Raw genomic sequence first — 16,122 nt, 5'->3', positions numbered from 1 at the left:
ATTAAAATTAAAATTAAAATTAAAATTAAATTTTAAATTAAATTTTAAATTAAATTTTAAATTTAAAAATTAAATTTATGCATTTAGCAGACGCTTTTATCCAGAGCGACTTACAATCATTCAGGCTATCAATTTTTACCTATCATAATTTTACCTAGCTAATCAAGCTCTTACTAGGCATACTAGAAACTTTCCAGCAGGTGTGTTAAGGCAAGTTGGAGCTAAACTCTGCAGGACTAAATCTAAATTTGTATCCCAGAGATTCTATGATTTTGGTTTATGTTAACTATGTAACTCTTGTGCATTGTGTTGAATGAGATCAAGTGACCAAGTTAAATAGAAAGTAAAAAAAATAAAAATTGATTTGAACAGACACATAACAGACATCTCACATTAATTTCCGCTTTTTAGTAAAAGAGAAAAGACAAAGAATTCTTTGCTATTACATTATACACCATATTCTATATTGATTAGTGGAGTTGACTGATTTCTGTTTTTTTGCAAAGAAGAAATTGATTGCTCTTTTACTGCAAAGAAGAACTTGCTTTATAAAAATAGAATGGGGAACTGCTGCTCAACCACGAAAATTTTATTAAAACGAAATTAACAGACCATCGAAAGAGAATTTAACAAGTCAAAAAGTGTAATTTAGATAAAGAGCTGATTGCTCAGACACAACTGTGGTCAGAATTCACCCAGGATCAGTATGATTCATGCAGCTCATGAGTTTTCAGATTTTAGCTATGAGCAACTTCTGGAACAGCCGCCTTGACAAATGGGAATGAATAGACTGGAGTGGGAGAAAAGCAGAAACCCGGTTTCAGAGAGAAGAGAAAGTAGCTGATGGGCCTTCAGCTTCCCTCCCAAAAGAAGAAGTTAACACTTCTGAGGGGACAGCATGAAGACAGACTGATTCGATGCAGGAAAAGGTGAAACTTTAACTTGAGACTAATGCTGCGTCTCAATGTGCCTATACTACGCCCTTAAAGTATGTACTCTTTTGGTGAAGAAAAAGTACACACTTTTGAGTGTGTAGTAGAAGAGTAGGCAAGCTTTGGGACATGGCTACTATCACGTCCACAATTGCGTCTTTAAAAGACTGCTCTGTCGCACCTGTTACACGCACCCTGTCACTGTAAACTGGCCTGTCAATCATCTTGTCACAGTTATAGTTGTTGATCTGCCAGTCGCGGCTTATGTTGCAGCAACTGCTACTTTACTCACTGCAAGACTTATAATTGGATGATGTAAGCATGTCAAATTCATCTCATGAATGAAGGTTGAGGATCATGTAAGAGAAATTATCCGAGGGGATTGTTTTATATTAATCATTTTAAATTAATCATAACCTATGATTCTTTCTTTCTTGCAGGCTTAACTTCTGTATGCTTTTGAATACTAAACGTCCTCCACACTTGAGCCGAAGTTAGATAGTGTGTTGCAATAACGGATGCATATGGACAAGGCAGCTAGAATTCTATCTGAATATAATAATAACCCAAGAGTTGAGTAACAAGCTGAAGTCATGAAAAACAAATTTGCCAGTCCAGTAACAAAGAGGCGGGGTTGGGCTGCTGAATTGACCGTATGAAGAGCCAATTATATTAGACAAAAAAAGATAGTGAATCATGTCATCTTTAACCATGCAAATGTATACTTTTAAAATACATCTAGAATTCCATGATGAAGATTAATGTGTATTTTCACTCAGTTTTCACTTTATTAATATGTTTCATTGTCATCAGGTATTTTTGAGAAAAATATGGAAATATTACAGTATCCTTATAGTATGTCCTTAGTGTTAAATAATGGCAAATTAATAGTTGTATAAAACGTTTTAAAGTGAAACATGTCTAAATATTATTAATGAAAAACATATTGTCCTCAAAGTTTCCACGAATAAACTATCTACAAATCGTGATTGTTAGACATTTTTTGTCACACCATTCTGAAATTGCCTTACAACAAGGAGGTCCACAAAAGTCTTGAAAATATATTTAAATATTATATGTTTTGCCTTGTATATTATTTAACAAAGTCACAGTTTTAATTTGATAATTAGAGGTCTAATTTTAAGTCCTGCATTATATTTTATGGTATTTGGGCATACCTTGTTTTCCTGACTTCATATTAACTGAGAAGTTTCATGGAATATATGCATTTAAACAGTTATTCAGATGGTCACTGAAATTTACTAGTGTATTAATGAACTTCATTAAAATAAAAAATAAAATGGAAGAGGTTACAGTTTCTAAAACACATAAACATACCCTATTTATTAACTAGCAATTAAACCAGGTTTATTTCTATAATTAGTTGCAGGGTTAAACAACTATATATTTATACTACTATTTAACCATTTATAATCTATTAACAAGGACAACAAGAATAGTTCAAGGGGATGACATAAAAGTAGCTAAGATTAGTATTTATCTTGTGTTAATGTTCAAATCAGTTTAATCTGTTAAATTATGTTTGCTTGTACTCTTGAAATTAATGCGATATGTAAGTATGAATATCAGTAATATGATGATGACCATTTGTTTCAGAACAAAACACTCTTTCCTTTTTTTGCAGTCTTGCATTTACTTGAAAATGGCAAACTAAGAGAATGGAGAAAGGTATCATATTTTGAATTAATATGAAAAGGGTGACAAAGAATGTGTGGAAATAAATATAAAGAGACATGATACAAAAAACTAATAATTAAAAAAAAAACAAAAAAGAAAAAAACAAAAAATAACCAAACAAATTAACACCTGGCAAAAAAAAAAAAAAAAAAAAAAATTATATATCTATTTAGATTCTTACAGTTCTTATAAATTATTTTTACCATTAAAAACACCAGTCACTAATCATAGAAAGCTATCGAGACTTTAAATGTGTGATTAAATATGGGAATAATTTATGTAACGTTACCTTTTTAAAATAAATGTGTGATAAAATATGGGAATAATTTATGTAACGTTACCTTTTTTAAAGTTTAAAGTTTTTTTTTTTTGGTACAATGTTATAGTTCTCTAAATTAAAATGTGTGGGGGGGGAGAGTACTGTATAATTTGTATTGTATAATTAATTAAATAATTTAACATTATTTTGTTATAATATCAGATAACAATAATATGACAGAAAAGAATCTCACCGTCCGACAAACACGTGTTTCCGGACTGCCTCTGTTGACTTCCGGAAACATGGCGATCACCAGGGCGGCGGACGACCACTGGCGGAGTGCAAGGGGAGTGTAACGGAAGGCTGGGGACCCCGAGGTTACAGGCCCTGACAGACGAGTCCGCCGCGGCGACAAGAGATGAGTCTCGTGTATGAATCTGTATCAAGATCATAGAAAGAAATAGCGCCGATCATGCATCTTTACCGTCACCTGTTCTGATAATCACTGACTTTAGCTGCTGGGAGAAGAGTCGTGCATGTGGATCAATCCATGTCCTACCGGATCGCACCGCATTCACGCACTATACTAGCCATATTGTAATAAATCTGTCGCAGTTTCGTGACGCGGAGCAAAACAGCCGTAGCCTCCGCACGCAGATACTGCGAAATCATCGGTGTTAAGTTCGTTAGCAGTGCTCAGCTCTGCTCCTCTTCCGGGGCCTCAGCAGATGCTCCATAAATCCTGCTTTTACAACATGTCATCCCCGTTAAAGACTTTCTTAAAGATCAGTTTGTAAATCCACGCAGCTGTGCAGCACAGTTAGCCGTCGAATCGAGAGTAATAATCCTGCCAATGCCACCAACTCCTGCGCGCGACCTCATCCTCCTGACCCTGCACATCCATCCATGCGCCAGCCTCTGAGATAAACATGTAAGCCTGCTTTAAAAGACATCAGCACACGAGGACTTGTGGCAGTGTTGTAGGAAAATCATTTTATGTCTAGTCTGTTTTATAGTGATACATTATTAAGACAGTTCAAGCTTTTTACTGTCACTGTACAGGTACAATGAAACTATTAACAAGACCTTTAGGTCCAGAACTGTTAAAGGAACAGATCACCTGATCAGAAAAGAAATTTCTGCCATCATTTACTCACCCTCATTTCGTTCCAAACCAGAATGACTTTCTTCTGTGAAATGAGGACAAAAAACATCATTAAAGTAGTTCATATGACTGTATTCCGAATCTTCAGATATACACAAGCTTTTTGTGAGCTCAAAAATCATGCTTGACAGCTGTGGTCACCAGTTGAGTTTATTGTATGGAAAAAAACTACTTATAACTGAAATGAATTTGTACTTTAACATAGTTTAAAATCTGATTTATTCCTCTGATGACAGCTGAATTTTCAGATCAGTGTCACATGATCTTTCAGAAATCATTCTAATTTGCAGAGTTGGTGCTCAGGAAATATTTCTGCATGTTATCAATGTTGAAAGTTGTGCTGCTCAATATTTTTGTGGTAAGCTAAAACAAAATTGACTAAAAAAAGCATATTTAAAGTTGATTATATGACTGTGTTCCAAGTCTGAAGACATATAAAAGCTTTTTGTGAGAAACACAGTGAACTTAAGATGATATTTCACTTTTACAGCTATAAACACCATTGAGTTCATTGCGTGGAAAAGAGCAGCTTGGACAGAGCTATAAATATCTCTTTTAGTGTTCAATGCAAGTAACAAGGTCAAATGAGATTGAAACAACATTAGAGTGAATAAATGATGACAGAATTTTCATTTAAGGGGGCAAATTATGTTGAAATGGCATTAAAATAGTCCAAGAATGTTGTTGTTCTCAGAGACGATCACTTCCTTGGCCCACTGATGATGTGGTCATAGGATCAGTGTTTCCATAGTGACAAGTCCACCCATTGACACTCTAACATGATGCACTGACAACAGATGCGCTTGTAATGTCAGTCTCTGTTTACAGCAGTTAGACTCATAATGCAATATTCAGTGTACAATATTTGGATTAGTGCTTGCTTCATATTATACATATTCTGAATATGTGGTTCTACTGTCCGAAGTTTGGGGTCAGTATTTTTTGTTTATGTATTTGAAAGAAGTCTCTATATTCACCAAGGCTTCATTTATTTGATCAAAAATAAGTAAGAACAGTCATACTGGGAAATGTTATTACAATTTATAATAACTGTTGTATGTTTCTATTTCTGTGATGACAAAGTTGAATTTTCAGCGTCATTACTCCAGTCTTCAGTGTCACATGATCCTTCAGAAATCATTCTAATATGCTGATTTAGTGCTCACAAAATATTTTGTATTATTATCAGTGTTGAAGACTGCTTAATATATATTTTTTTTTTGGAAACCGTGCTACATTATTCAGGATTCTTTAATTAATAAAAAGTTTAAAATAGCAGCATGTATTAGAAATATAATTTCAATATAAAAGCCTTTACAGTCACTTTTGATCAATTTAATGCATCCTTGTTGAATAAAAGTGCTAATTTCTTAAAAAAAAAAATCTTACTGACCACAAACTTTAGAGTACGTCCTTGTCTGCATAGCTGTTTTTAAAGTTTTGTATCTGGATCAACCTTAGAATCAGTATAATTTAATGACTGTGTATGAAAACTGTCCTAATTCATAAATGAGGTCTGATTCAGATGTGAGGACGGGATATCCTCTCCTCCGCTCAGCCCCTGATGGAAAGGGCACATCAGCCTGACAATTCTCAAATTACTGTCTATTTCTGGAGCACCTCCTGCCTGAATCTTCAGTGTGGAGATGAGTTTCTATAAGTGCTGAACCATAATGTTGCATCTCTCTGTGGTTTAGCACTTAAAACTGCTGGAGAAAGACTGATAAAATCATTTGTACTATGAAGTGTACTCAGTAAAAGATGTGCTTTCTGTTTGTAGGAGTGTTCTTTTGAACTTCACTGTTGGATCACGCTATATACCATGCTGGGGCTGCCTGTATGCTTTGGCCTCTTAACCTGCAGGAGATTCTCCTCGCCCCACCAGCCTTCTCGCCTACTGAGTCTAGGTGCTCTCACTAGTATGTACAGCACACGTATGTACAGCGGTGGTGGGGGCAAGCCAGGTCGCCGCATCGGCCTAATAGGAGGAGGGCCGCCCATGCTGGAGAACCACCATCATCCGCTCCCACCTCATCACCCTCATGTCCATCAGCCTCAGAGCTACCCAACCGTTTATCAAGCCCGTCTAGACACCCACCGGCCCCCTTACCAGACCCACCAGCACTTCCACACGCACCCTCAAGTCACCCACCTCCCCCCTCCACACTACCAGCCCCATGCGCATTTGCACCACAGCAAGAAGAAGACCTGGAACTTCATCCACGAGAAGATGAGCTATGACACCTTCTTCACCATGAAGCGGCTAATCGATCGATCGCGCACCGTGGATGAAGTTCTACGCTGGGTCACCCAGAATCCAGGGAAGATCTCGCACAATCATTACCCCATTGCCCTACAGAAGATCGGTCAGCTCCTGGTGCTGCAGCAGGCTGGAGGTCAGGTGGGTGGGAGCGCAGCAGGTGGCGGTGGAGGAGCAGGTGATGGAGCCTTGCCTGCGTCCTCTGCCGGAGGTTCGGGGGAGAACGCCATACGTCAGATTCTGGATAATCAGGATTTTCAGACGCTGTGTGATGCCATTGTCAGTGACTGCTCCAAGTTCGACAACTTCAGTATTGTTAACTGTCTTTATGCTGTAGCTGCTCTTGGTGAGTCCTTCACGTTTAGTTCAGTAGTGAATGTACTGTAGTTAGATAACATGGTAAGGTACTTTTAAATATGACATTTCGCACTATTTTTAGATTATTAATTAAGCAAATGACATTGACATTCAACATGACCACGCTTTCATCAAAAGGTCAGATTTTCTTATTTCCATTTAACAGGTTAATTGAAATTCCGTGCTAGAAAATATTCTTAAAGAATTTAATAATAATAATATTTAAAATAATCATTTATTTAAAGAAAAGAAAAGAAAAAGTCTGAACTTTCTATATACTGAGAGAGAGACTTAAAAATCAACCAAATGAAGCATTAACAAGAATATTTAAGGCAAAAAAAAAGTGCTCAGTGCAAACACAAAATGTTTTCTGTACCAGCTTGAGTTTTAAGCATTTATTAAAGTAAAACTCCAAATAACTAAGAAAATAAAAACAAAAAAAGTAAAAAAGTTGTTTGAAATTGCTTTAGATGTAGTATAGTGCAAATATTTTGTATATTTAAAAAGCATAAAAAACAATTAAATAAATATAAAATATTTGGACAATATTTTAGATTAATAATTATTATTATAATAATTTATTTAAGAGAAAAGAAAACCTGAACACAATAAAAAATAAATAAAATAAAATAAAAGTGTATGGGGTAAACACTAAATATGTTTTCCATGGCAGCTCTTATGTATGTTGTTATTAATGCAAAAGGGTGTCCAAATACTTAAAAAAACATTTTAAGAATGAGATTGTTGTTTGAAATACTTAAGTGTAGCATGTGACACACTTGACACTGCTTGATATGCCATGTCAATGACCCAGTTACAGTCTATAGTGTCTTGACATAATATTTTTTTAATATAAAAACATGTATTGTTGTATTGAGCCTGTGTGTTCTCCATCTCACTCAGGGCTGCCCAGTGACTCTCAGATCGTGCAGGTTCTGGAGGAAGAGTCCCAGGCTCGGCTGTCCCAGTTTAACCAAAAGGACATCTCCATGGTTTTCAGCAGCAGCATGAAGCTTCATCCGTCCAGCCAGCATCCCTTGATTGAATCATGTCTCGCAGGGCTAGAGAAGAACATTGAGCGGGAGCGCCACCCTCAGACGCTCTTCCTCCTGCTCTCCTACTACCGCACTAAATGGAGAGCGCTGCGGGTGGCAGATGGAGTTTCCCCTGAGCAGCTGGTGGTGAACCGGAAGATCCTGCGGCTGGTGAAGCACACGCTGGCCAGCGTTAGCAGCGTCAGGGACCATGAGATGGCTCTGCTGGATGAGATGCTGTCAGCTTGTGCCAGGGAGGCTAGCAACAAGAGCCTCGAGCTTATCTTCAGCTCTCACCTCTTCTACCAGAACAGGCAGGAGAAGTTTGTGAGCAGCCTTGCAGGTGAGTTAGTGACACATTCGGGGGGCAGTCGTGGCCTAATGGTTAGAGAGTCAGGTTTGTAACACAAAGATCTCAGGTTCGAGTCTTGGTACCAGCAGGAATTGTAGGTGGGGGGAGTGAATGACCAGCACTCTCTTCCACCCTCAGTACCATGACTTAGGTGAGAACCTTAAAGGGATACTCCACCCCAAAATGAAAATTTTGTCATTAATCACTTACTCCCATGTCGTTCCAAGCCTGAAAAAGCTCCATTCATCTTTGGAAAACAATAAAAGATATTTTGAATGTAAACCTGGAGGCTTGAGACTGTCCCATAGACTGCCAAGTAAATAACAGTCTCAAGGTCCATAAAAGGTATGAAAGTCGTCGTCAGAATACTCCATTCTGCCATAAGACGTGCAATCTTGATGTTTTATGAAGTGACGGGAACACTTTTTGTAAGCAAAGAAAACAAAAATAACTACTTTTTTCCATAATTTCTTTGTCAGCGGTCTCCTCTGTGTCTCTCACTATCACAGTATACTGCGTATGCTCTTCTGTGTCATCCACGGCACAAGGATGCACTGTTTCTGCGTGTATTTAGCTTTGATTTGAAATAAAAAAGCACATCCTTGTGGCACGGATGACACAGAAGAGCATACAGTGATATGGAGAGAGACAGGGGAGACCGTTGACAAAGGAATTATTGAAAAAAGTCGTTATTTTTGTTTTCTTCGCTTACAAAAAGTTTTCCTGTTGCTTCATATAACCCAGATCGCACGTCTGATGGCAGATGGAGTATTCTGATGATGACTTTCATACCTTTTATGGACCTTGAGACTGTTATTTACTTAACTCCCATTTTTTTAAATCCAAAATATGTTAAATTGTGTTCAGAAGACGAACGGAGCTTTGACGGGTTTGGAACGGCATGGGGGTAAGTGATTAATGACAAAATTTTCATTTTGGGGTGGAGTATCCCTTTAAGCAGGGCACTGAATACCTAACTGCTCCCCGGGCGCTGCAGCAAAATTGGCTGCACACTGCTCTGGATGTGTGTTCACTGTGTGTACGTGTGTGTGTGTGTGTGTGTGTTTCACTACTCACTGCTCTGTGTGTGCACTTGGATGGGTTAAATGCAGAGCACAAAAAAGTTCCAGTATGCGACACCAAACTTGGCTACAAATCACGTCACTCACTCTCTTGATAATGTTAGCATTCAAAAATGAAAGACATTTTACTACACTTCAGTAATTCTGTCTGAAAAGGAAACATTTAGGAAAAGTTTAGCTGATAATGAAACTTGTGGAATTATTTACTTGTGACCCTGTATTTTACATGTACAGTACCTTTCAAAAGCCAATACCTTTTTTAAGTGTTTTTGAAAGTGGTTTCTTATTCTCACCAAGGCTGCATTTAATTAAAAATACAGTTAAAGAAGTACTTCTGTGAAATATTATTAAAATTTTCTATTTGAATATATTTTTAAATTGAATATATTTTTTTTACACATCACTACCCTTTTGTGTGATGTGTGAAAAATTATGTATTTAAAAAATCTACCTTAAATCCATATAATTTTTTTATATACATTTTTAGAAGCTAAATGATAGGCTCCTGATAAACCAACAGAAATTATTGTTCATAATTCTGATATTTCAGTTATCTTTTTTTATTAAAATGCTATTTATTATTTAAAATGCTTAGTTTGTGTCACTAGAAAAGTTATCTAACTGAGTAGTCTAGCATCTTCCAGCAGGGACTAACTCCGTCAACTCTGACCACTTGGTATACAATACCTTTTTTTTTTTTCTTTTTTTTTTTTGTGTGAACTATTTCTTTGTACATAAGTTTTTGAAATGATACACAATTTCCTGTTGCCAAGAACTGAATTGGGGAAGAGGAATGAGGCTAACTGTAAACCCTTTTTATCTTTTTAGAAGAGTTGCCTAAAAAGGTTGATAGCATTACGCCTTACACCATGGCCCTCATCGCCAAATACATCGCTCGCCATCGTCTCAGAGAAACGCGCTTACTAGACACTATCGCTGACTTCTTGGTCAAGAAGGGTGAATACTTGGACAGCAAGGTTAGACAACATGTCCAGTTTCAGTACTAAAGAGTTGTTTCTATAGGAAAGAACCCAAGTAAAATAAAAACTCATTTTCATTTTCCATATTATATAATGCTGATAAAACCAAATGAGCAATGTGTTGTATTTAACTTTTCACATTTTCTCTGTCTAGGTGATCCAGAAACTTGTTTTCCCGTTCAGTCGTATGAGTTATCGACCGGCTAATGAAGCTCAGTTTTTCTCCAAGCTGGAGATGGTGCTTGAACTAAAGGCTCTGAGCTCTCCGCTGGCCACCGTAAACATCCTCATGTCTTTGTTCCAGCTGGGTCATTTCCCTGGGGTTGTTCTTCACCGTGTCTTCTCTCCATCGTTCATCAGTAATGTCACCAGTGAGTTGGAGTTCATCATTACTGAATGCTTGTTTGTGGACTGCTAAGAAGACTAGTTCTTGTCTCTTGAAAAGATAAAATAGTCAGCCTTCAAATATACTTATTTTGCTCAGATGGTTCAAGGCATCGTGTTTGTTTTTTAATGTTTAATGAAACTTATAATATTCTGGTCACACATAATTAAATACTAAAATGGCATAAGACTAATACACACTCTTGCAAACACTTAACAGGGGACAGATATAAATAGTGACCTCTGCTGGTGGATTTATTTTTTCTTTACATAATATTCAGTGCAATTCTCTGAAAGTATACTTTGTTTACTGTAGCAATAGGCTGCATTTATTTGATCATAGATTCAGCTGAATTTTCATCAGCCATTACTCCAGTCTTCAGTGTCACATGACCCTTCAGGAATCATTCTAACAAACTGATTTGGTGCTCAAGAAACAGTTTTTTATTATTATCAGTGTTGAAAACAGTTGTGCTGCTTAATATTTTTGAGATATTTTTTCACGATTCTTTGGTGAATAGAAAGCTCAAAATAACAGCATTTTATTATAACTTTTTTTGTAACAATGTTGAAGTGTTTCCTGTCACTTTTGCTCTGTCTCTTGTTTGTAGACAGCCCATATGCCCTGATTGTACGTCGATACCTTTCTCTACTGGATGCAGCCGTAGAGCTGGAATACAGGGACTACACTGGACCTCGCCTTCAGGATACCCACAAAGTGCTCATGTTCGACCACGCTTTAACTGCAGATGAGGTGAACCGCAAATACAGGTAAGTGACTTCAGAAATCTGGTAGTATCCTGAAATCCAGAAGAGATGTTTCATCAGATTGTCCAGGTAACAGTGAGCTCAGAGTGTTTGTGTTGCAGTTATAAAGGTCTGGTTGCAGAGGCACTCCGGCAGCTTGTTGGTGAGCACGGCTACAAACAAGATGAAGTTCTCGCACCAGGATACTACACAGGTCACTTTCTTGTTGTAATCCAGGCATTTGTGTAGAGGTCGCCTGATTTAGATTTTTGGATGACCGATATAAAGCTGAAATAGGTCAATATGATATTGCTCTTTTTATTTTAAAGATGGTTAAGTAACACATGCATAATTTCTGCAATGAAGTTTATATTTATTCTACATAAAGTTTACAAAAATAATTAGAAATAAATCATAAAGTTCCAAAGTAAACTAAAGTCCCAAAAATCTGAATCCCATTTCCGACACTTAACAACCATATAGAAAAATTTAATGGCCGATGATGATCATTGAAAAAAATGCCAAATATTGTCTGTGGCTATTCTATGCATGAATTTAAGCATTCTTATTAAATTTGTATTTATTATTATTATTATTAATAATATTAATTTTGGTGTTAAGAAATTAATTTGTAGTATTCTCTTAAAGTTAGGGATGTAATGATTCACTAAACTTGATACGATTCACGATGCTGATTTCACAATTTGTTTTTTACCAAAATTATATTTAAGACAAATTATAAATGAATAGGTGTCCTTCTATTATTATTGGATTGAAAAATGCTGCACATTTCTTTGTGAAATTGAATTATGTAGAATAACATAAACTAAACTGAAATTTTAAAACAAAAACCCCAAAACAAATAAATAGAGAATACAAATAAAAGAAATCTCTTCATATAAACAAGCTAAGGCTTTGCCTGTGCCCTTTCATTTAAAATTAGAGGCAACCACTGTATTTCAATCATGATCCAAGCATGCAGCATGAGCAGTTTTTAATCTAAATTAAATTGCGCACTTTGAAATTCGAAGTAAAAACAAAATGGTCTGACTTTAGATTTGTGAAACTATACTTTATAAAACACATCTGCATGAAACAAAACAAATTCATGTCCCCTTTTCGCTTCTGGCAGATTTCCTGCTGTGGATCGACAGCACGGGCCGCGTCCTCCCCATCAGAACAGGCACACCAGCAGCATCATTAGCAGCAGGTTCACCCGCTTGTGTAGTACTGAATCTCAGATCTCCAGAGGGGACTGGCTCTGTCGCAGCCCTCACTACTGACTTCCAGAAGTTCTCTCCCTTTGCCCCGTCACTGGAGGAAGGGGCCGACAAACGGGCAGGAGAGGAGTCTGCCTTCCTCTCCGCTCATATGCGTCCCCCAGCAGCAGCAGCGGCAGGCGGATCTCAGAGGGTCGGCCCTAATGGAACGGTCCCGCTGGACTACAACCCATATTACACCACTTCAGATTATTACTCGACTCTAGCCAAGGAACACTCTCTGGAGAGCCAGGACAGCTCCACCCTCAGTAGCCCCTCAGACTGCCTGACTCAGACAGGACCCTCCGTTCCAGGGACGGTTGCCCAGCAAGACTCCCTGTTCCAGTTCTCCATTGGAAAAATCCTGGAGGATGAGGGAGGTGCTGCGACAGGAGCGAACCCGGGGCCAGACTGTGAGATCAATACATTTTACGAAGGTGTTTCATACCCAGAGGGTGGCGAGAGTGATGTTGTAGCCACTTCTCCACTGCAGCTTCACAACCCAGAAAACCCTGAAGCTGACCGGATCACAGGAGAGCAGGTCAAGAGGTCAGTCATTCATTCAGTCAAATATATACGCCATCTGGGCTTGAATGTCTTGCTCTTTATCTTTAAATAACCCATTCCTTCTGTCCTTCCTCACATGCAGGGTAATTATGTCTGTAAATGATAAATGGCATTACTGCCATAATTCTGACGTGCTGGTTGGATCCAGAGCAATGAGAGACCGTCACCTGCAGTTACTGGGCTACATCATACTACAGGTGAACACTGAGCAATATATTTGATTTATTCACTTTTTAATTTCTTGCAGTCTTAAGATATCATATGAGCTGTCTAATTTATTTTAAATAGTAGATACCCACCAAAATTTGCTATCTGACTTCATTTTAATAGCAGAATATAATGTCTTATGTTACATTTAATAATTTTTGTTACAGGCAATATTACAAATCTGTAATCAAACCTAATCTAATTGCAGCTATTTTTCTTTAAAAAAAAAGCAGTATACTAAAATCAATAGTTACAGTCAATGTATATTAACATTTTTTTTAAAAACTCTTTTAAAAAACTCAGTTTGCATGGGGAAAATATAGCAATAATAATTTTTCTTTCTGAAATGAATACTTATATTTAGCAAGGAGGCATTAAATTGACCAAAAAGACAATAAAAACGTTTCTAATGTTACAACAACAACAAAAAATATTTCAAAAAAATGCTGTTAATTTGATTCATGATCAAAGAATTATGAAAAAAGTATCACCATTTCCACAAAAATATTAATCAGCACAACTGTTTTCAACTTTGATGTAATAAGAAATTGAATAGTACATGAATGAATAAATAGACTGATTCAGAATGATTTCTGAAGGATCATGTGACACTGAAGACTGGAGTGATAATGCTAAAAATTCAGCTTTACCATCACAGGAATACATTACTGTTTAAAATGTATTAAAATAGAACACAGTTATTTTAAATTATAATAATATTTTACAACAGTACATTTTTAATATATTTGTGATCAAATAAACTTGCTTAATTGAGTTAAATCTTTACTATAGCATTAAATTATGGCAAAATGATCAAAAATAACAATGAATTAACAAAAATTATACAATATATAAATTTTTTATAATATCTATAAAATGTACTCGTATTTTACTTGCAGTTGCCCTATTTGGAGTTGGAGAAGTTGAACGGGATAGAGGAAGTGAAGCAGTACCTACACAAAAAGCTGCTGGATGTTCCTTTATGACGACATAAATGGAGCGTGTGTTTGTGAGCTTCAGAGAGCATGCGCATCATCCACACTTTCAAGAGTTTTTGTTGTTTTCAGAAAGACTTGGTGTACGTATGTATCTGTGTGTATGTGAGCGTCTGAATGTGCGTTTGTACACAGGATGTGAACAGTTCTTGTTTTCAGGACACAACTTCAGCTGACACAAGGAATATGGGTGGCTGTTATTGTTATTCTTTAGTTACACAGAGATCTTCTTTGGGCAGAGTTCAAAATAATATATGTAGTCTAACTGTGTCTGGATGATACAGCTTATTCAGCGGCATCAAGCAAATATTACTTCCCCCAGCAAATGATCAAGGGCCGTTTCAGTCTCAATGAACAGCATATTTACATCACAAAAAATCAGCAGCACTTCTAAAATTTTATATTTGGTTCAGAGTGAGTGTTTTTTGGTATATTTGGGGGTGAAAAGAGTAAGTGGTTTATTATTATATGCTCCCCAGCATTTTATTTTAGCTTTTGATAGTGTTCCCACATCCTCTTTTGTGTCCTCACTGTTATTTTGGTGTGTTTAGGTGCAAATTTGGGAGCAGGAACTAAGTTTGTCTTTTGGGGCAAGTATAGTATAATATATTTTATAGATGGTCTGGTGATGAGCCACAGCTATTTGTATTTCAGACGCTGCCACCACTACCACCGCTGCTCTTTGATTTTAAACCTGAGGGTTTGGGAATAAATATGGACGTATATATTAAGAAATAAGTGGGGATGTTGATTAAAAGTCTTATGATGTGAACTGTATGGAGTTACAGAACAGAAAAAGTTGGAATGTATAAGAATTATTATATGCAGGAATGGGTTATGTATGTTATTTTCTCAAAATGATTAACCGCTTTGGTGTCATGTGAGGGGAAAGCAATGCACAAAGTTGACTGCAGGATAGTTATTAAATAATGTTTTCATGTCTCCCATGTGGAGAATGTTGCATTTTTAGATTGTGCCTTTAGGGTATGAATATGTCCTCACTGTAATCTTCAGACAAATTCTAAACAAAAAGCTTAAAGAAAGTCTTTTATGAAAAGACAAGTAAATGTAGCTGCATTTAAAAAAGTTAATTTCATAATTAAAAAGAAATTAATTCATTAAAATCCAGTTGGATTTATCATATTCATTTTTGTCACAGTGACAGGCAACAATCTAGTGTGAGATTTAAGTATTATCATAGTTTATTTTAATAAGTACATAGTTAATTTCAACTAAAGCCAAGAAGATTTGTTACACCAAGGCCATGCTTACATTCACATGATTGGAGAAGCTTGATGTGAACAGCATTTAGAACCTAAAATCAGATATTAATATGGAAGATGTATTTTGTGTGAGTCAACCACATACCACTTTCTCTGTATGCATTTGCTTTGCTCTTTCTTTAGAGGGAAAGATAATTTATTATGGGAAGTGAATGTAAGTAGACCGTGTGAGTGAATGTCTGTGTCAGGTAGCAGGTGGGGAAATGGATCGAAATGTTTGTTTATACATACATATTAAAATGTCTATATAAAAATATTAAAAATGAGAAAGCAGAAAATCAAGTTTGTCTTGGACTGATTTTTTCAAGCCAGGAAGAGATCCTTACAGTACACTCTATCCTTATGTCAAGGTGCGACCGATATCCACCGTTATTTGAGTGTTTTGTATATTATATTATATTATATTAGCTTATATTCAGGGTTTCAGGCACACCTTACAAAGTCTTACATTTAATTGTATCCAGCTTAAGGCCATAAAAAGTCTTAAATGGTGTAAGAAATCTTTTATAAAGGACAAGTCGTGAAATTCGTGTGCATCTTGAGACAAAACAATGGCACTGA

General features: G+C 36.5%; 1 protein-coding gene across 1 annotated transcript; it reads left to right on the top strand.

Moving 5' to 3' along the window:
- The first annotated feature begins 3,152 nt into the window (after positions 1-3,152).
- On the top strand, positions 3,153-15,843 carry LOC109047574. The gene is made up of 10 exons (XM_042775429.1): positions 3,153-3,820; positions 5,835-6,660; positions 7,575-8,048; positions 9,968-10,116; positions 10,274-10,490; positions 11,115-11,274; positions 11,373-11,464; positions 12,383-13,058; positions 13,159-13,273; positions 14,183-15,843. The coding sequence occupies exons 2-10, from the start codon at positions 5,877-5,879 to the stop codon at positions 14,267-14,269; spliced, it is 2,754 nt and encodes a 917-aa protein (XP_042631363.1). The 5' UTR covers positions 3,153-3,820; positions 5,835-5,876; the 3' UTR covers positions 14,270-15,843.
- Positions 15,844-16,122: the final 279 nt, after the last annotated feature.

The sequence above is a fragment of the Cyprinus carpio genome, chromosome A2 (assembly GCF_018340385.1).
Source record: "Cyprinus carpio isolate SPL01 chromosome A2, ASM1834038v1, whole genome shotgun sequence".
NCBI lineage: Eukaryota > Metazoa > Chordata > Actinopteri > Cypriniformes > Cyprinidae > Cyprinus > Cyprinus carpio.
Note: the sequence above shows the minus strand (reverse complement) of the source record. Positions and strands in the feature narration are given on the sequence as shown.